General features: G+C 38.8%; 1 protein-coding gene across 1 annotated transcript in view; it reads right to left on the bottom strand.

Annotated features, from left to right (window-relative positions):
- The window catches only part of LOC101634997 (disintegrin and metalloproteinase domain-containing protein 20-like), a 17609-nt gene extending 11291 nt beyond the window's left edge, over positions 1–6318 (bottom strand). The window contains exons 1-2 of the mRNA XM_004682512.2: positions 6264–6318; positions 1521–3849 (exon numbers count right to left, since the gene is read on the bottom strand). Coding sequence (XP_004682569.2) covers positions 1521–3849; positions 6264–6318 — 2384 coding nt within the window. The remainder of the gene's footprint in view (positions 1–1520; positions 3850–6263) is intronic.
- Positions 6319–22257: the final 15939 nt, after the last annotated feature.

The following is a 22257-nucleotide window of genomic DNA, read 5'->3' as shown; positions in this document are numbered from 1 at the left end:
CCTTCAGGCACTGCACGCTGTTCACAGATCTCAGCCCTGAGGCCCCTCAGTGCTCACGGACGACTAGGGAGAGGGGACATGTGGCAGTGGTGTGCATGTGACTTGTGCAACAGCCTGGCTGGACCTAGTGGGGTTGCACTAATTCAGAAGCAGGCAGACAAAATTTGAAGCTTTCACTCCTCAGTGGGGTGCAGAGAACCAAGCAGGGACCCACACGCCACGTAAACACATCCTAGAAATGTTCGTGTGGAACTGAGTCTACCAGAGAGCGAGGGCGAGTGCGGGCAGCCAAGCAGTCACTCAGTGCCTAGTGGGCGACACTGGAGAACTGTGGGCCTGGGCAGCTGAGGAGGCGTGAACACACGCCGGAATCACGCACTGGCTCCTCACACCAATGTCGTCTCGGTGAAGATCATGCAAAACAAAGCACAAGACGCACCCTCAGGCAGACTCCTTTTGTGCCTCCAGGAAACTAAGACAGGCCAGCATCAGACATCCCTGGGAAACCACACCACGGAGCCAACCCTGGGGCATGGCAGAAGGAGCGGGTGTCTCCCTGAGGACTTCAGTCAAAGGGAAAGCTGGGCTGGCTGGACCCAGCTTAAGGGCGAGGACCCTGGGTCTAGGCTGGGGACTTGGGCACTCAGACCAGAGCAGGAGTCCTTTCCGACGATGAACCAGAGCCCCAGTCAGCAAGTTCTGGATATAATTGGGGGGAGCTGGACTGTATTAAAGCATCATACAGTAGTGCATGATCTATTAGCTTAAAGTGAGCGACTATATGACTGCATAAGAGATCATATCTGTAGACACGTTAGATCACATATTAATAACAATATTTATAAGAATAATTGTATTCGTCCATAAGAACTTGCACCGCACATCACTCTATGCCACGATTTCGGTACTGACAGGGCGAGGTGTTCACGTATGTGGGTGTGCATGTGTCTATGTGTCTGTGTGTGCTGTGTGTGGAGACAGAGGGCAGGGCGTGACTGCAGATGCCAGGCAGCGGTTATTGGGAGGCACAGGGGGAACAGGCTGAACCAGGGCCCCAGATCCCCTAGAAAGAAAGAAATGGAGAGGCCTGGCGAGGGAATCCCATTGAAGCAGACAGTCTTGTGTGAACTAGCAGATAAGAAGGGAGAAGCCGATTTGCAATGAGACCAGCAAAGCAAACACATACACCCCATTATGAGCTGTGCCTTGGGCCCGGGGGAAGAACACTAATTTCATGAAAAAACTTGACTTCAGGTTGCTCCCACGAGGGAAACAAATATACCAGAATTAGCATATTTTGCAGTTTATTAACTAGCTCATGTTTATGAACCTGAAAGTGAAAACTCTCATGGTCATGGTATTTAAATGTCACATTTATTTCAAGGAGTCTCAAGCTTAAGACACACAATCACTAACGATTAGATTTTATTCTGTATCCATGTGCTTTTGCTTTGTTTAATATGTGAAATGAAAATATTTATTTCCTTTTTGCAAGTGAAGCTGGAATATTCTTCTCATACTTCTGTGAAGTGCTTGTACGTTGCACTGGGTTATGATGCTCACTGGCATAGTGTTTGTAAATCAAAACGACCGCAGCTATTAATAACAATAACAAGTGTAATATCCAAAAGACTGTAAAGTATGCACCAATTCCGGGAGGTTTACTTTTAGTTTTCGAAGGTGCCGGGCCACTGTCAACACTTCCTCCATTTCCTTTGGTCACACAGAAGGGGTGTTTCCAGTCAGGGTCACAGTGGCAGTTATGTCTATTGTTACAGACACCATTGAAGTTGCAGGTCTCCCGTGAACAGTAACTATTCCACACCGTCCCTGGGACACACTTTCTCTTGACGCAGATGCGGTCCACACCACACACTGTTCCGTCTTTCACCTCCCCAATATCAGGAGTGGTCATCCCAAAATGGTAGTCTGTACTCCAGCAATTAACCCCACTGAATCGAGTCCAGTGCACAGTAGTGTGATTGCTCAGAAGAGGGATTTTAGTCACAGCATCACACTGAACCCTCCCACACAACACATCCGCCCTACTGCATTTTACATAGGTTTCACCTTTGAAACCACAGTGCCCAAAGCGGTCCCCTCGAGTGTTCATCTCATAATAGCATTTGAGATTTGCACTCTTGGCCCCTTTGCCAAAAATATTCCTGCACTGCTCCTCACGGTCGTTGCATCTCTTTTCATGGCAGTGGCCACCGTCTGAGCAAGGGAACCCATCCTGCACGTACACGTCCTCGGGACAGAATGAGGATGTCCCATTGCACCACTCTGGAAGGTCACACTGGTTCTCCTGTTCTCTGCACAACGCGCCTGATGGCAAGAGCTTGCATTCGTGGCAGCAGAGTCCAGAAGCACACTCAGCGCCGGGGGTCATGGTGCAGTTTACCTGACAGCAGGGATCTCCTTCACAGGAAGTCACTGTGCCACAGTCACACTCTTCTCCGATTTCCACCACTGTGTTCCCACAGCGCCTGTGCCTGAAGATTTTTTCTGGCTTGGGAGGAGCTATCATACAGGTTGTTTTAACAACAGCTTTCCAGAAGGCAGCGTAACTGCAATTGCTCCACTTCGTTGCAAATTTTTTTTCAGCATCCATAATACAACGCTGTTCTCCACAGGTACAGGGGGGTTCATTGTGAAGCATTCCTATATTATGGCCTAGCTCATGGGCCAGGTAGTGTCCAATCACAGACAGTTGTTCATCAATGGCAGCCACAACTGCACAATTAATCGAGTGGCCACATATTGACCCTATATATGCATAGCCACGATAATCTGTAAAGTCTTTCTTAATCACAATGTGTGCAGAATCGTGTATCAAGCGGGCTGAAAGGCTTTGTGTCTTCCATTTGCAGAAATCACTTAAGAACTGTTTAATGTCGTCTCCAACAATGAGGTTTGATTTTGTCCAGACCTCAACACCCATTAAAGTTACTTCAACTTGCAGTGCTGTGTAAAAGACATTGACGTAATTCATAATAATGCACATTTCTATGTACACCTTTGAGATATTACGCTTGTTATGCACATAGCGATTGTGGTCTACCACCACCGCCACCTCAATAAATTGCCTGTGAGTCAACCACCCTTTATAGCCGCTCTGCATCAGGGTGGCATCCCTGCCCTCCTGAAACTTGAGCTGGCGTGCGATTTCCTCAACTGTTACTCCACATTTCATGGGAGGGACTGTCTCCTCACTGTCCAACTTGTGCACCAAGTGTTCAAATGTGGTAGAATGTTCCTTGGGCTCAATTTCATAAATGATGTCATTGGTCTGTATGACTCCCCTGAGGCCCCCGAAACAGGTGCTGAGGACAACAAGGGACTCCTGGTCCCCCTCCACATAGCCGCGATGGTAGCAGTCACTCTGGAGGGAAGGGTGATCCTCCAGGAGTGCGCCCTGCTCCGTGTAGCTGAACACCGGCATGTGTCTGGCCAGCAGATGCTTCTGGGCTCTCAGGTGGATGACGCGTCTCTGGCCCTCAAAGTGCAGGTTATAAGAGAGCCAGTCCATGGGGCTCCCGCCTCTGTCAGGGCCCGTTACCCTGTGGGGAACCACCACTTGTGGGGGACCATGGGCTTGGGTGTGCCCCACCTGACACCCCCCACAGAGCAACAGAAGCAGCCTGAGCCAGAGGTGCAGGTCAGGGAGCCTCCCAGGCACCAGGGCCTCCCTCACAGCCATCCTGGAGCCAGCACATGGGGCTAGTGGGGAGCGATGGGGCGTCGGGCAGGAAGCAACACTGATGTCTCTTCCCTCTGGCTGGGCGCTCTGCGGGGCTGACCTGGACCCCTGTCCGCTGGCCGAGTCACAGCCCCAGGACAGCAGCACTGAGGAGAAAACAGAAGGAGGGCTGAGTCAGGTCAAGGGGAAGGGGAAGGGCTGGCTACATGGACTAGAGCTTGGCTCAAGACGTGAGCCCACTTGACAGAATGGAGCCCACACTGCAGACACAGGGGGAGATGGGGAGAGCGTGAGGGTGTGTACAGCATGGCTGCTCAGGCTGACACTGTGATCCAGATGTGTGCACATGTGGATTCTTTGCTCTCTCATCTAAACACAGGTCTGTGTATGAACATTTTCTCAGTAAATATATGAAAAAAAAGACTACTGAAATGTCTAAACAAGTCTTTGTTTAAGCATATAGACTGATAAAAACACTAACATAAAGTTTTTCTTTTGAATTTTAATTGATAATTCAGTAAGGTTGTAGAGAGCGTGGCCTGCAAGGCTGTTGGAGATTGGAGTATAATGATGGCAAGTAGGGCCTTCTGGTAGTTCAGAGAGTTAGGTCATAGCACTACGAAGCTACCAGCAGCCACGGCAGCAAGAATTTGATCCTCTCCACGAAGTTGAACCACATGGCATTAGCAGACCTCCCCTGTCTCACCTACTCTCTGCTCAGCAGTTTGATTCAGTCAACCTGCCTCTTCTACTCCTGATTAATCTGTCTGTGATTAATCCTATCATTCTCCTTACCCCTACACCTCTGGACTGCACTCCCACACTTGTGTAGATAAATAGAATTAAATGCTTTAAATTAAAAAAAAATACTAAGAAAAAAATGATGCCGAATTAAGTGCCTTTGGGGATGGAAACAATATCAATACATCTCTTACAGGAGCATAGAATTACTGGTGAAGGTAACATTTTATAGGAGCAAATATGTCAGTTTGTGCATTTTCAAGATTCCAAGGTAACCAACTCTCATGTTCAATATTCAGAGTAGCTCTCAAAATCAATCACTGTGTGTCTTATTTGGTAAGTACAAACAAAAATGCATCTCAATAACTTAAGAGATCTGCACAAGTTTCTGAAAAATGATAATTCTTATAGTATCTCTGGGTTTGGCTGCCAACTCTAAAAATTTTTTTCACATTGAAAATTGTATTAGAGTATTGTTAAACACTGTTCTACACACGTGTCAAACAAACATCAGCCTATAGACTATTTTTATTTATGTAGTGCATCTGTTCACAGAATATGTGTAGTCATTATCTGGTTATTACCCAACTAACTGTACTTAGTGTAATGACATTAAGAACACTCAGACAAGTAAAACACAGTGGAAAGTGATGTCTGTTGAATATATGGAAACACATTGCTCATGCCTACCTATAGTGCCAAAGTCCAGAAAACAAAGTTCATTCTGGGAAATATTAGAATCCAACATGTATAAATATGAGTAAAATCCTTACAACTTTTTTGTTCTCCATGTCTCAACATACATGGTGATTGCTATGAAATGTGTGTTATTATTGTGATGGAAAATAATTATGAATAATAGAATTACAAGTGAGAAGTAATAATACCACCAAAACTTAATCTTAAGACCTCATTTGGAAGTTTGTGACACTATAACACTCACCTGAGAATATTTTAGTTACACTACATTTGTTCCCATTATATTATTTTGTTCAACAACTCAGGATCACACCTCCTGAAAGAATAAAGAATTTTCATGAGTGCCATGCTATCACTTCTAAAGGACTACACTTCAATTGAACTGTTAGTGCTGTCTTTTATAATTTTCTTTCCCAGATTTTCACCAAGTTATCATTTTCTTTACCTCAATTTCTACTTCCATTCTTACCCTCACTCAGTAATAATGCATTAAAACATAACTCTGTGCTTTCAAACAAGTGACTTTGAGTACAATGGGGGAAAATAAATGTTGCAGATCTTACTCAAGACCAGAAATCTTGATAAAGTCACATGTGGTTTGTGTGTTTTTGTACTCAGGCATACAAAGTATTCAGTATTTCTCTTTACAGATAATTCTTGAATGACTCACCAGCAGAAGGTAGATGGTTCCCATAGTTTTTCTAACTACACTCAGATGCATGGTTAGATTTTCTGCCCATGTTAAGAGTAGGAATTTTACTTTATTGCTCACATGACATAGAGAAAATAATCATACTCCTTTTGTCTCTGATGTAATCAAATTCTAGATCTAGTTGCTTAGTAACAAGTTTCACCCAGTTCTACAGACCAGGGGAACTGGTTTATGTTTTCCCTCACATTGACTACAATTTTCTTTCTATTTTCCACACAATTTATCTTCAATATGAATAAAGCTAACTACATTGCCTAACTGACATTTTATGGATCCCGGATGTGTGTTCCAAAGACCCAAGGACAAAATCATTACAGAGAGAAAGTCACAAAGACACATCAAGACAAAGCTATTGAGAACCAATGGCAAGGACAGAATATTACAAATATCAACAGGAAAAAGGGTTACCTATAAAGTCACACCGATCAGACTGATAGGTCAGATGAGTAGATCCGGGAGACATGTCACATGCACTCCACGGTGAATTAAACAGACACCAGAAAGAATAAAATGCAGCAATGTTCAAAAAATGGAGGGTCTTCTGACAAATAATATGCAGCAAAGTAAATCAGAACAACAAAAACAAATATTGGATTTTCATGAAAGATAGAAAATTTGACAAGGTAAAAGACTGTAATACCTAGTAACTAGACATTTCATATATATGCTATTATTTATATCATATGTATAAATTATTATATTTATTTTAACCAATTATTTCTTGATTCTCTCCTTTTTTCAATCTTCTTTTCACCTAATCTTAATCCTTCTTTTCACCTAACCCTTCATACGCAAGGATCAAAGCATCAATTGCCTACACATACATTAGTGTCTCCCATGATGGTTATCATTATCAGACAATGCTGGCTGGACTCAGGAGCAGGTCCAGGGCTGACCAGGTGAACATCATTCAATGTGTTGGGCCTTCTTAAGAAAAGCATGTTTCAAATTTTCTGGACAAATAAAATGAGAGAAAAAAATGAAACACTAAACGAAAATGAACTGTTGGAGATTGGCATAAAATGATGGCAAATTAAGTCCTTTTGGAAATGCAAACAAAATCAATACATCCAAATGGCAAGGACAAAAGTTCTGGAAAGGTAAAGTTTAACAGGAGCAAAGATGTTAAAGTCCTTGTATTTGAGGATGACAATGTAGCCAAGTCCAAGCTCAACACTCAAATGTATTGACCTCCAACCAAATTTTCACATATATACCTTATGTGTAAATGCAGATATAACTGTATTTTGATAATTTAAATGTTTTCACATATTACTGAAAATGTAAAATTGTTATTCCATGGCTTGACTGCCTACTCTCAAAATAATTCAGAGTATATTATTTGAATTTTTAAAATTTGAAACTACCCAAATTGTGATGTAAAAACCAGACAGGATGAAATCAGGAACAGGTATTTCAACAATTTAGGCTTTTAATATTTGCACTTTCTTGTCTTTATTTCTTAACTTTGTGATTTGTATTCAATTCCTTTTCAATACATAGAACCTCAGTTGAAATTCTACATTGTAGTTTTTCCTGGAATGCTTGTTATTGAATTTCACAATGTTAGTTTAAATTATAACATGGAGATAATCCATTTGGGATATTTAATAATGAATTTTGTTTCATTTGAATTTTCTTCTATCAGATAGTTAGGGGGAACTTGCTTCAATCTCTATATCCTCCTTATCACTAAATTAACACTAATTCTCATATCACTTGTGTATTTTTCTAGTATTGAGTGAAGGAGAATTTCATCAAATGTCAAAAGAGCCTCAGAAAAACTAGTTTAGTGAAAGATTTGAGTAAACACATGTAAAATATGAGTAAATCCTTATAACTGCTTTGTTCTCTATATCTCAATATTTTGGTGATTATCATAAATTACGAGTTTCAGTCGTGATAGAAAATAATTGTAAGTAATATTAAACTGTTGAGTGTGAGTTAAACCAACATAATAACTCCATAATTTATTCCTAACACATTATCTTTCAAGCGACAGAAAAATCATCTCCAGAGAATATTTTAGCTAGACTACATTTATCTTCATTACATTAGTTTTATTAAATGACCCCAGGAACAAACCTCCTGAGAGAATCTGGCACCATCACCAACACTGTGCTCTCATCTGTAAGAAAGAGAATTTCAAGTCATCTGTTGTCTTTCTCCTTTATGAGTTTGTCTCTCCCCAGAGTTTCATATCAAATCCATCAATCTAGTTTCTACTTCTGATCAAACACTCATTGAGTAACATCCTTTAAAACCTCCCTTTTTTCTTTAAACAAGTGGCATTGAATAGAATAGGGAAAATAAATGTTGTTGATCTTACTAAAAGCAGAAGTCTTGGTAAAGACACAATTGGACTATTTGTGAGGGAGTTTTCATGTATACACTAACATCAGGGCTCCTCTTTATGGGTCAATTCTTGCACAAATAATAGTTCCCATGGTCCTTTGTAACTGCAGATGTAGACATGGTTATTTTACTTGCCCATAATTATGAGAAGCAAATTTTTCTTGAGTGCTCACATGACAAATTTGAAACATAATTTTTACTCCTTTCTGTATCTGACGTAATCAAATTCTAGATCGAGTTGCTTAGTAACAAGATTTACTCAGTTCTACAGGCCAGGACAACTAGTTTAAGTGTTGCTTTGTATTGATTCCTCAGTTTCCTTTCAGTTCTCCATGTTATTTCTCTTCAATATCAACAAATGCAAGTATATTGGTTACTGACATTTTATGGACCCAGAATGTTTGAAGCTAAGAGCTGCAATCACACAACAGCCACACATTGGGACACAATTGGCAAAACTGCTGAGAACCAATGACAAGGACAGAATATTGAAAATATAAAATAAAAAAGGGTGAGGTATAAGGGAATGTCAACCAGACTAGCAATCAGATATGTGGATCCAGAAGATATTGACATACACACCATGTGATATGCACACACACATGAAAGGATGAAGTGGAGCCATTTGAAAAAAAAAAATGAAGGAACTTTCTGCAAATCATATATGACAAAGTAAGTCAGAACAACAAAAACAAATATGGGACATTTGCAAAACATAAAATTTGATAAGGTTCAGATACTGTAACAGCTAGTAGACATCAACAAGCATCATGAGGCTCTTGGTCAGTAATGCGGGAGCATCGAGTCAGTTCAACATGACAAATGTTCTATTCATATAACCTCATAATTCCTTTAGCAATGGGCATTTATATTCCCTGGCACACATCTGGTATTCTCTTATAAAAATGTTCTTCCTAGGGCTCTCCCTGGTGGTGCAACAGGTTACAGCAGCACATTCTGAAGCTCTCTGAAGCCACTGCAACATGAGTTCGATTCCTGGCCAGAGGGGCTTATCCACAAGGCTGCTCCCCTCGCCAGTGTATTTCAATAGATCTGTGTGTTCTGCTCCCCACTCTGTCTCTGGTGAATCCTCTCACCCACCACACCTCTGGCCTGCACCCCAGTTCTGTAAGTATAAATGAATAAATCTTAAAAAAAAAAACAAAAAAACCTCTCTTCTCTTTTTTGCAATATGGCCAGGCTAATATTTTTTTTCTATTAATTTCTGTTTTTGTTTGTTTGCTTGTTTTGCCTATCAACTCCTCTTTCAATTTTTTTCTCTCCTTTTACATTTTATGATACGCCATCAGGAGGAACCAAGTTGTTCTTTCAGCTCTGGGAAATGCCTAGCGTTCCTCACAGCTAAATGCCCCACTTCATTGCTTGCAAGTCCTACCTTGCACAACCACAGGACTGCAATGACAATGGAGCCAGCGCCTTTGTCACCTTATAACAAGTGCAACTGTGCCTCCATTTTCAATTTTGTGTTCCTTGTTCCCTCCTGAGATCTCAGCTGAGGTTTCACTTACATGCCGCCACCTTGGGTCTCAAGTCCCAGGGTGCCATGGACTGGACATTCTGAGAGAGCTACTGGGTGGGACTGCATGACACAGAGGCTGCTGGATGTGCTCTCTTGCTTCTGCTGCTTGACTTACATCTTCGTATTGATGGGAAGAAGACTTGGATGAGACATGGAAAAGAGGCATGGAGGGACTGGTGAGCGAGAACCATGCGGGAGGTTGTGGTGAGCAGTAACTATGGCAACTGTGATCTTGATGTGGCATTTGCTTATTTCCTGCTTTCTGGCCACTGCTTAGCCCTTTTTGAATAGTTACTCACCAGAAGTACTTTAGATTTGTGGCCAACTTACAAGCTGCCCTGACCTCACCTTGGAAAAAACAGAAATATTTCCTGAAGTCAAAGCTTATTCCTTTTGTTGTTTGCCACGGAAATTGTGTCTGAAAGGGTAAAAAAGCCAGTTAGTTCAGATTTATGCCTTAAGCTTAACCTTTATTTTGAATCTGTACACTGGATGCATATTTGATCTTTGCTCTTTTCATCTTTGATCTTTGCTCTTTTCATAGTGATCTAGAGTTCTTTCAATGAATGTAATTCATGCACTGGATCATTTAAGACTATGGGTGACTTTCTGGTGTGTGTGACATGGTAACATATCATATTGTTGATGATATCAAGTTTCAGCTGAAGCTTTTATTATTTACTCTTCTGTTTACTTTTAAATTGGCTTGTATTTATTACTTCCAACAATATAGAGTTGCTGAATGATCTCAGTAAAGCTGAATAATTGGCCAGTGACAGAAATGAGAACTGTAATGCTGCTGCACCCTGAGGGCAAACATTCGTTTCATACAAAGTTAAAAGGAAGATAAAACCATCTCTCTATGTATCCAGCCACTATTACCCACACATTCTCTTGAAGTCAAATAGAAGAAGCCAGGCTCCTTGTTTCTTTAACTTCTATGACTTCTTCTTTCCTTATTTCCCCATAACACAAAATATGAGCTATTCTGGGTCAGGAATAGGGATGGTTATTCCCATCTGAAATTTCACAGGTGATACACCAGATATTTGAAAATTTTCCTCTAAAATAAAATACTCAATTGCATATTACCAAATAACTTCATATCTTGTTCATGGAATTTCATTTATAAACTATAACAGGTTTTTGTCTGCTAAGGAAAAATTTGACCATATTACTTAAAACTGTTCAAGTGACATGTTTTGGAAAATATATACCTTTAGTATTGCTCTTTCATGAATTTTATTTCATGTCTTTAGGTTTTTTTTTCTTTTAAATCATGTATTCTGTAGTAACTTTTTATTTTATTTAAGATTTATTTATTAATGCATTCAGAGCTAGGGTATAGGGCAGAAGTGGTGAGAGGATTCACCAGGGACAGAGTGAGGAACAGAACAAGCAGACTGACAAAGTACACTGCTGAGGGGAGCAGCGAGCAGGTCAGGAGAGGTCTGCCACGCCATGTGGATCTCCTCCGGGGTCTCCTCCGGGGCGGGGGTCAAACTCATGCTGAAGTGGCTGTAACTAGCTTCATAGTTCTGTGCTTTAGCCTGTTGGCTACCAGGGAGGGCCCATACATATATAGTATTATACATATACTAGTTATATATTACTGACATAGAAATGTCTATCTTGTTATAAATTAAATGATATAAAATTACAAGGTTCTTCAATAATGACAACAAAATAAAATTTGTCTTGATTCATATAACTTGGAAGGTTGTATGATATTAAACAATGGACAGTTCTCCAAAGGAAACCTACAGATGTCCACAGACACATGGAAAATTGTTGAACATCATTTCTTATAAGGGAAATGCAAATCAAAACCACAATGAGATATTAGCTGTGATCACAATAAGTTATCTCTGTGATAATGGCCAACATCAAAATTTAAAGATATTGCCAACAGACACTGGTAAGGCTCTAGAGAAAAAGAAACAACCAGCCAGGGTTTCTGGGAAGTACTTTGGCATAGTCTCTATGGTACACAGGATAGAGATACCTCAAAAAACTAAAAAAGGAAATACCATATTATCCAGCAATACCACTTATAATTATTAGCCAAACTATATGAAAATACTAACAGGAAAAGATGTGTGCCTTCCTACATTTATAGCAGCCTCATTCACAGTATCCATGTCATAGATCCAATGTAAACATCTTCATCCAGATACCTGGATAAAGAAACTGGATTATGTACTCAGTGAAATACTACTCAGTTGCTTAAAAAGTTAAAATAATGCCCCGGGCCCTCCCTGGTGGCACAGCGGGTTAAAGCACAGCACTAAGAAGCTTAAGCCACTTCCTCATGAGTTCAATCCCTGCCTGCCCCGGAGGAGATCCACATGGCGAGGCAGACCTCTCCTGACCCGCCCGCTGCTCTCCTCAGCAGTGTACTTCGTAGATCTGTCTTTTCTGCTCCCCACTCTGTCTCTGGTGAAGCCTCTCACCCTCCGCATCTCTGGCCTGTACCCCAGTTCTGTATGAATAAATAAATAAATCTTTAAAATAAATAAATAGTTAAAATAATGCCCCTTGAGACAAAATAAAAAGATCTTGAGTGACTATGCTAAGTGAAATGAGTCATAAAGTGAAAGGCAGCTACAGTGGTCTCATTTATTTGCAGAAAATAACCAAAGAAAACAAAATGGCAGGTCAAAAACTCTTAGACTCTTAAAGACCAAGTGTAAAAAAACTCCTCTTTCACTTTTGAAACTGTTCCAAATTACCTATAAAATAAATTAACAGAATGATGGTCTTTTTCTTTTAAAAGAATGCAGTATTTCATTTCTTTCCATTTTGCCTACTTTCTAGGTATTGACCTTTTCAAGCAGGCAACTCAAAACTCTTCAGCCTCTCCCCTTTCCAGTGCCAAGATTGCTTCTACATTTTAAGGTATTTTTACAGTAGCCTGTACTTCTCATTACCAATTTTTGGCTTAGTTTGCGCTGCTTGTATACTAAGAAATACCATTCGCTAGCTATCTACCTGGGATAACACTTATTTCTCACAATCTTGGAGGCCTGGAAGATTGAAATCAAGATCTTGACAGATCCAAAGCCTGCTCATGTCTACTTCCTCAATTAAGAGCGTTGCCTTTCCCCTCCTATGACATAGAGAAAGCCCTTGTTTCTCTATCACCTTATAAATGTCTTAAATCCAACGCCTTATAAAGGTTCCTCTTTACCACTTTCATTAACTTCCTCAAATGTCCACCTCCGGATACCATTACCACAGCAATCAGGAATGTGGGAGTGATCAGCCTTCAGTCACTGCCACTTACATTGTTTTTGCAAGTGATTGAAAGTTAAAATAAAATCAATAGTGTTTGCAAATGGAAAACTACAGTTTTACTCAGCGTTCCAGTATCACACATTATAAATCCAAGTTAGAACAAGTTGTAACAAGCCTTGTTAATGTTTATATTCTAGAAAGTTATGTGTATCTTAAGGTAACTGAATGGAGTGTGCAATAGTTTGCATGTTGATAATTTTAATAAGAAATTAAAATAAAAATCAAACACATGATTTTTAAAAATATTTTTAGCATATGTCTGTTTTTACTACTTTTGGTGTATCTTGTACATCAAAATGTCTTTTTGTTACAATATATCTTTTTAAAGAAAATATTCCTTAACTATTAGTGTTTATGTATTTTTTTTTTAAGATTTACTTATTTATGCATACAGAACTGAGGTACAGGCCAGAGGTGCAGGGGTGGTGAGAGGCTTCACCAGAGACAGAGTGGGGAGCAAAACAGGCAGATCGACGAAGCACACTGCTGAGGGGAGCAGCGGGCGGGTCAGGGGAGGTCTGCCCCGCCATGTGGGTCAGCTCAGAGGCAGGGAGAAGCTTGAGCTTCTTAGTTCAGTGCTTTAACCCGCTGCACCACCAGGGAGGGCCCAGTGTTTCTGTAATTTTTAATATACAGTTTATGACACAATGTCAACACGGCTTCCACATTTGGAGACAATGTCACTTTTAGAGAAAAGACATTCATAGCAGTCTTTGCTTCTCTTTCAATTTCCCACACTCTTTTCCTACATGTACACAGCTGTGTACATCAAAGCCCTTCAAAATTTCTTAATCCACAAAGACCTCAGTTCTTAGACAAGCTACAAAGCGACCCTATCATTTAGTTAAATATTGAACTAGATCATGTCTTTTTTTTAAAGATGTATTTATTTATGCATATAAGAACTGGGGTACAAGCTAGAGTTGCAGGGCTGGGGGTGGGGGGGTGAGAATAGAACAAACAGATCTACTGAAATACACTGCCGAGGGGAATAGCGGGGTCAGGAGAGGTCTGCTCCGCCATGTGGGTCAGCTCCCTGGCTGCGGGCTGTAAGTTGTGCTACACTGGCTGCTGGTAGCTTCACAGTGCTGCGCCTTAACACATTGTGCCACCAGGCAGGGCCATGAACTAGGTCATTTCTAATTTTCACACATCAAAGGAGGTTGACCCTACTGTCACCTGCATTTTGGGTCCTTGGCCTGTAAAACTGAAAGAAAAGGATCCTCTGTTTTGTGGTGGTGCTTACGACAGGCCTAAGAAACTAAGGACATGGCCGCCATCTTTTCTCCTAGTCCAACCCCCGGGACATGCTATTCAGATCTCATGGTCAATTGTGATCTGAACTCAACTCAGCTCTCCTATGGTAAATTATCCTCACTGGTGCCAGTTTATCTTTGTTTCAGTGTTTGCTTTTACAAAAAAGTAGTTATTTTATGAAACTGAAGCAAAGTCAGAATTAAAAATCAAAAAGCAGGCCCTCCCTGGTGGCGCAGCGGGTTACAGCACAGCACTGAGAATCTAAAGCCGCTTCCGCATGAGTTCGATTCCCGCCTGCCTGGGAGGTGACCACATGGCGTGGCAGACCTCTCCTGACCCGCCCGCTGCTCCCCTCAGCAGTGTACTTCGTCGATCTGCCTGTTCTGCTCCCCACTCTGTCTCTGGTGAAGCCTCTCACCCTCTGCATCTCTGGCCTATACCCCAGTTCTGTATGAATAAATAAATAAAAATCTTAAAAAAAAAAAAAGCATAGAAAAGCAAATGAGAAGTATAACCAACACTTTTTGTGTGTTTGTATGGATATTATAAATCCCCCCTAAAGTTGAGTCTTATAACGTATGCTAAAAAAAGATCCCCTAACCATCATCTTAATCTTAATTCTTTTTTAACTTTTTTTAAAGAATTATTTATTTATGCTTACAGAACTGAGGTACAGGCCAGAGGTGTGGTGGGTGAGAGGATTCACCAGACACAGAGTAGGGTGCAGAACAGGCTGACTGACAAAGTACACTGCTGAGGGGAGCAGCAGGTGGGTCAGGAGAGGTCTGCTGCACCGTGTGGGTCACTTCCCTGGCAGGGGATCAAACTCGTGCTGCAGTGGCTTTGGAGAGCTTCATAATGTGGTGCTTTAACCTGTTGTGCCACCAGGGAGAGCCCTTAATCTTAATTCTTAACTAAATTTTTACTACTTTCATAAAGTCATAATTTCAAATAAAATTACTCCTTACCCAAAGGAGAGCTGTGGGATCAGAGATGTGCCAGGTTATTTTACTTACCTCATTAGCCACAGCCTCACATTCCTATCCCACCTCCCTCTGTTTCACTTTTAGTCAACCCCCGTACAACTGCTTGGCTCCTATTTCTTTCTTTATTTCATTTTAAATCTCTTTTCTCTTTTGTTTTGTCCCCTTGGAAGCTCTGTTGCTGCCATTTCCATGTGCTGAAGTTCTCATCTCACATTTTTAAAGATAATTGAAACAACATAGTATCCATTATGTCTTTTCTGACCTAACTGGTCAAAAATGGTATCTTCCTCTTGTATTCTTCATTTGTAGTCTGAAAACATTCTATCCTCTGTAATGTCTGCTAGGAACCACACCACCACTGCATTTTTGTTGAACAACAATGACAAACCACTAACTGACTTCATTGTGAAAACTTGCCTTACTTTGTATGATTTGCTCTTTGTGTTCCTGGCCTCAGGAGGGATAGTATTATCCTTCAAGGGAGAAGTAGGTATTGACGAATTGGTTGTTCAAGATTCCTCTTCTGTGAAACGTTAAGATATAATGTCAGTAAGGAATCAGAACTGCTCCAGGGGCCTCTCTGGTGGCTCAGGGATTGAAGTCTCAGTGCTATTAAGCTGTCACAGGCCACAGTGATGGCCTGAGTTTTATGCCCCGCCAGGGAGCTGACCCACATGATGCAGCAGACCTCTCTTATCTCGTCCACTGCTCCCCTGGCAGTCTATTTCAGTCATTCTGCTTGTTCTCTGGTGAATCCTCTCCCTCATCCCTGTGGCCCACACCTCAGCTCTCAGATGCATAAATAAATAAATCTTTAAAAAAGATAAATAAAAATGAAATACATTCTTGATGAAGATGGACTCTGTGGGGGAGTTATTTGCAAATTTTGAATTAATGTTTTACCAGCTCTTTGACTAAAACAAGAATGAGTTGTATATCATAACAGCTGTTTAAAATATGTAACTGCTTTATTGCAGTAACAAACATACTTCTACTACAGCAGGTAAAATTACTTTACTTGTAGAACAGCTTGATGGTTTTCAGATGAAAGTTTGATGGCCTTGCCTCTTATTCCTTTTGTTTGGGAAATTCATATACTCTAGAAAGGAACTCATTACATTTGAAAATTCCCCAGAAATGACAAGCACTCATTGTGTTACACTGGGGTTTAAAAAAGTCTCTTTTAAATTGAAGAAGTTTAAATGATGCACTTACTCAATCATGTATTCCACTTAGTTTGCCATTTAATGATTTAAATCTACTTGGGAAAAAAATGTTAAGGCTATGTGTTTTTGGTGCTATGACATGAAATTTATGCTTCAATAAAAGGTCAATTTCAGTTCTAGCTCATTTGAGAAGACAATGATAAATGGTATTAATTAGAGGCTTTATTTTATGGGTGTTATTCAGACAGAAGTGAGAACAATTTATGTGAGAATATGTTTGGTAGCTTCTAGCTCCAATATTTTGAAAGGCTTTTAAAAAATTAAAATCTTAACCAATAAAACACAACAGCATTTTTAAAAGTTTATAATAAGTTTCTAAGGAAGGAAAATTTTCTAGTGGTAATAGAAAATCAATGAAGGAAATTCAGAAAGTACTATATTCTGCCTAAAACTAGTTAAAATGTTCTAAAATGATCTCATACTAGCAACATATTTATCTTAGACAATTAAGAATTAAGATAAAAGTAATTTTTGACAGCTGAAAATCTTATTAAGGCATTTTTCTTCTTTTTCCTAGAAGAAAACAGTTCATAAACTTCTCACTTTTTGTTTTCATTTAGGCATCAAGGTAAAGCCACAATTATATTCATATTGTAAAGGCTGAATTTCCCCAGAGCAAGTGATTGCCGGCTTTGTACTACCTGCTTTGAGAGGAGTAAAGTGTAAGATGTTGAATTGCCAGTGATCAGCGTCGGCAATGTAGCTTCTAGCTGCACTGACTTTCATTCATTTTGCCTTTCCTGTCCTGTGTGTGCCTGCTATCCCGGTGCTTATTAGCATTGCTCTCCTTTTGTTCTCAAAAGTATCCAGGCTTGATAATAAATTGCATGGTGATCTTATTTAGTTAAAATTAAGGACATGCTCTCTATATTTCTATGAATACATGAAACACACCATACATACTACACCATGACTCTCAGGCTACCTTAAGAGGCAAGTCTTACTCCTAGGTCCATTTTGCAAACAATGAAACTAAGTGTTCATAAAAAAATACCACATATCTAAGGAATTCATGCAGTACAGAAAGAAACCCAAATTTGCTGACTCCAAAGTAGACATCTTTTTAATTGTAGGACTATACAACTTTTCCAATACTACTGAATGAAACATGAAGAAACCTATTGCATTAGATGACTGTTAAAGAGACTCAGGGACAGGATTGCAGCATTGCAAATCTCATTAATCAAAGCTTCTGTAAAAATTATAAATGAGATTAAAGTTCTTATTTTGTGATTTTTACATAGCTTCCTAAATTCTTAAGCCCCAAGTGTACCATGCTGTATTAGAATAATTTTAAGACAAAACATTTAGCTAATATAAACAATCTGCTTGGGAACTGGGCCCATGTCTCCTTCTTCTGAAGTTCAGCTGCAAGGAGAGTTTAGCTATTCAATAAAGATTTAACTATGAAAATTGTCATCATTTATGTCTCAATGTGGATCAATAGTTTTCATTGGGAAATCAATATATCTTTATCTGAAATGGAGAGTTGAAACTACAATCTTCTAAATCACAACATTAAATTCTATCCTGATGGCTTGTTTCACTATGATTTTATATTTTTTTCCCCTATTGGAGAATCCTCAGTTTGTACCAGATTGCTATATAACAATATGAGCAGAAATCAAAAATGTTCTTCAAATCTAGGTTTAAAATGTCATCACAATATGCCCAGGGTTCTGGTTAAAATGTAATTTTTTAAGAACATATTTCATATGAGAGATAGGCTTCGATTATAGCATTGCATTTCTAAAGAGCCCCCTTTAAGTAGCTATATTGAACTTTTAATGATAATAAAATATATCTGTGCTTTAATAATTGGAATGCTACATAAATTCCATGGTATATCAGCTCAAGCTGTGTCTCATCGATTTAATCATTAAAGAAAGACAACTATTATGTTAGATTATGTACAGATAAAAATGTGTCACAAAGAGAAAATTCTAGTTGTCACCTCATTCAAGAATTGTTCATTATGGTTCCAAACCAGATTTCATAAGAACATTCAGTGTCACATATATTCACTGAGTTTGTGTTGTTTTCTTATTTATGTATTTTATTCACAACAAACACTATTTCCTTTGAAAAGGTAGCATGATGTATACTAGTCAATGCATTCCTGAAGAAATGTCTTGTATTATATGTTGAGACCTCTATTTAACATGTTTTATAAAACTCCTCACTCAAGAGGTGACAAAATGGAGACCTTCATCAGGATAATTACCAGTATTGCTGAGTCCAGACAGAGACTTTTCAATGGTGTAACTGAGATACATTGGTTAAAAACAAAAACAAAAAAATGTAGTCCTGGTAATTCATTCTCCTCGCATCTATGATTCTTTCAAGAATAGATGTATAAGGCTCTGCCTGGTGGCACAATGGGTTAAAATGCAGCACTTCAGTGCAAGTTCAATCCTCAGCCCCGGAGGTGAACCACATGGCGCCGCAGACCTCTCTTGTTCCACCCACTGCTCCCCTCAGCAGTGTCCTTTGTCAGCCAGCATGTTCGGTTCCCCACTCTGTCTCTGGTGAATCCTCTCCCCCCTGTACTTCTGGCCTGTACCCCAGTTCTGTATGTATAAAAAAATAAATTTTAAAAAATAATATATTTACAACTTTATGAATAATGTATATGTGTGTCTATCTGTCAACTATTTCTACCTGTACATTCAGATACTCTATTATATACTAAGCAGTAAATGTAAAAAAATTACTCCTACTTACAAAGCACATATTTCTAAGGGAATAGTATATTTTCATACTTCTTTCAGTCTCTTGCATCTAGTTACCGAGAATGGTGGCCAAACTGAAGATCCATTTCAAAAGAACAGACTCATCTGATAAAATATTAATAGGCCCAGGAAATTAAACTGACAATGACTTTCAATTCTCCCTATGCATCAGTGTGTCTCCTGGAGAATGTAAAGCTCTAGAACAGAGTGAGACTATGTAGATCATTTCAAATATTTTACCTTAAAATAACCCAAATGCTACACAATCTATAGTGACATAGTGAGGAAAAAAATGAAAGTAATTAATGCATATTAGGTTTTTTAAAGTGTATTTCTTAAATGCGTATTCCATCAGATTTTTGAAGGGGTTAGCATGGTGTCAAAAGGAAACTTCCTAGAGGGAAGCATTGTGTCTTTGCTAGAAGGGAATTCACAAAGCTTGCATTATTTATGAGGAGAATGCTATGTTATGGGAACCATCCTGTAGCCACTTAAATTTTTTGATAATAAATTAATCAACTGCTTTGTGGAACCAGAAAAAAATTGAGTTAAAAATAAAAAAAGATAAAATAAGTAAGATTGATTGTATAGGAAGAGATTTGTGCAAAAGTAACAGAAATTAAATATATAAGTTAAAATGTATTACTTGAAAATATAATTCAAATTACACTGGAAAGAGGAAAATAAGTGCTGTGGCTATAGGAATTCATACTTAAAAATTAAAATATGAATACCAAGAAAGTAGTAAATATGGAAGGAGTAAAGATTAAAATTAAAACTCAAGTAGAAATTTCTGATATGAAAATGTCACATCTGAAATTGAGCAACTATGAAAAACCTAAACAAATTCAATTGATTTGAAAATGACACATGAAAAATGCATAAAAATAGAATAAATTTCACCATAATCTTCAGATAATGTAAAATATATTGGTATGGAAAATGTTAATTTTTCCTTCAATCTCCCTCAAAGTTAGTACATATAAAGAAAGAATAAAATAACTAATTCTGACCTTCATCACATCTAGAACTTTAAATGCCCAATTCAATTGAGAATTTTGAGAAAAAACACTGTGAACCAAACATGTCATTCATTTAGAGATGCCTTCATGGATGGAGGCCAGTATCTGGAATCTGGTCTTGATAAACTCAAAATTGAACAAAGAAGTCTCTCATGGCAAAGTCCTGCAATAAGACAAACTGCTGCTGAGCAACGTCCTTGGGCAGTTGAAAATCTACGTGTAACTGTTAATTCAAAAAAGAAAAGTAACAACTACAGTCATCCCTTTGCATCGAGAGGAAACACCAAAATCCAGGCATGGTCAATTCCCTTTGCATTCATGGATCCTTCATCCATGGATTGCACATCTGTGGATTCAAATCAGTGACATCTATGGTTGGTTAAACATGTGAACACAGAGACCACAACAGGTTTGGAGGGTCAACTGTATTTGTTAAAGAAAATCTATACATGACTGGATGTGTGCACTTCAAACACATGTTGCTCAAAGGTCAACTGTATATTGATTAGATGGCAAGCTGATTAGTTTAGTGACAAGACACCCAGCACAAAGGAAGTAGGGTGACCATATTGAAAGGGAGAAATACTAACAATCTGAATAGGCATTCTAAATATAAATACCAATGAGCATCTAAAAAAAAAATGTTCAACATGACTAAACCAGCATCATAATAATGCAAATCAAAAAGATAATAAGATACCACTTCACACCCATGAGGTTGAACACAATAAAAAAGATAGACATTAATAAATATTGTCAGAATATGAAGAAAAATAAAATCCTTATCCTGGCAGAGGATATATCAAATGGTACAGTCACTTTGGAAAACAATTTGACAGTTTTTTGAGATGTTAATAATAGAGTTAGCATGTGACCCAGTCACTCCACTGTTAGGGTTATTCTCAAGAAAAGTGATAACCTACACAAAATCTTATATTTGAGTGTTCAGAGAAGCATTATCCACAATAGCAAAAAGGTAGAAGCAACTCAAATGTCCATCAACTGATGATGAATAAACAAAAGGTGGAACATCCAGACAATGGAATATTAACCACCATAAATATCAGTGAAATACTGATATATGCAACAATATGAAACTTGGTAATAGTATACTAAGTGATGGAGTCAGTCACAAAAGTTATATGCTGCATGACTCCATTTATGTGAAAACTGTATAACAGGCTGGTAGATAGTAAACGAGTGGTTATAGACAGATAGTGAATGAGTGGTTATAGTATTTCAAGGTAGGTAACACTCATTGGAAGTGATTACTAATGGGTGTGAGGTTTTGGGGAGCCATGTCATGGCACATCTGGTTGCTTCCATGAGTTGGCCATTACAACAAGTGCCCCAATGAAGAAAAGAATGCATTTGTCCCTTGGCATTTGTGATTTTGCATTCTTTGCATAAATGTCAAGCAGTGACATTGCTGTCTCATCTGGTTTACATATTTTTACTATTTTGAGAAACTCCATACTGGTTTACATGCATAATCAGCCTACATTCCCTCCATCAGTGTATGAAGGTTCCTATTTCTCCACATTCTTCCCAAGATTTGTAACAAGTGTACAGAGATGTCAAATTAAAACTGTGCTCTGGAAGCTTATATATAATGTCATTAATCAATGTTACCACAGATTTTTTTTAAAAAGCAATATTTGGGCTTAGACTTATTTATAACATATGAAGGGAATGATTATTAGATTTATACACTTGAGATTCTGCACAAATGTAAATTCCAAATCTTTGATATATTTTTACTTAACTTTGAAACATCAAAAGGGTTGATAACTCATGTCTTTGTTAGATTTTCATTTTTTTGATTTTAATTCTTATTTTGATTTTGATTTAAAGGGTGTCAATATTTTGAAGATTCTGTCTGAAACTAAAGGTTGGTTGAGCACCAGTAACAGGAAAACTAGCATAATTCATGACTAGAAGTATATTACTTTTAGACTGTGAACTTATTTTTATATTCCCTTATTTT

This window comes from Condylura cristata, unplaced genomic scaffold (genome assembly GCF_000260355.1).
Source record: "Condylura cristata isolate star-nosed mole 26May11 unplaced genomic scaffold, ConCri1.0 scaffold00014, whole genome shotgun sequence".
Classification (NCBI taxonomy): domain Eukaryota; kingdom Metazoa; phylum Chordata; class Mammalia; order Eulipotyphla; family Talpidae; genus Condylura; species Condylura cristata.
The sequence above is the reverse complement of the archived record's forward strand: the minus strand, read 5'-3'. Positions and strand labels throughout refer to the sequence as shown.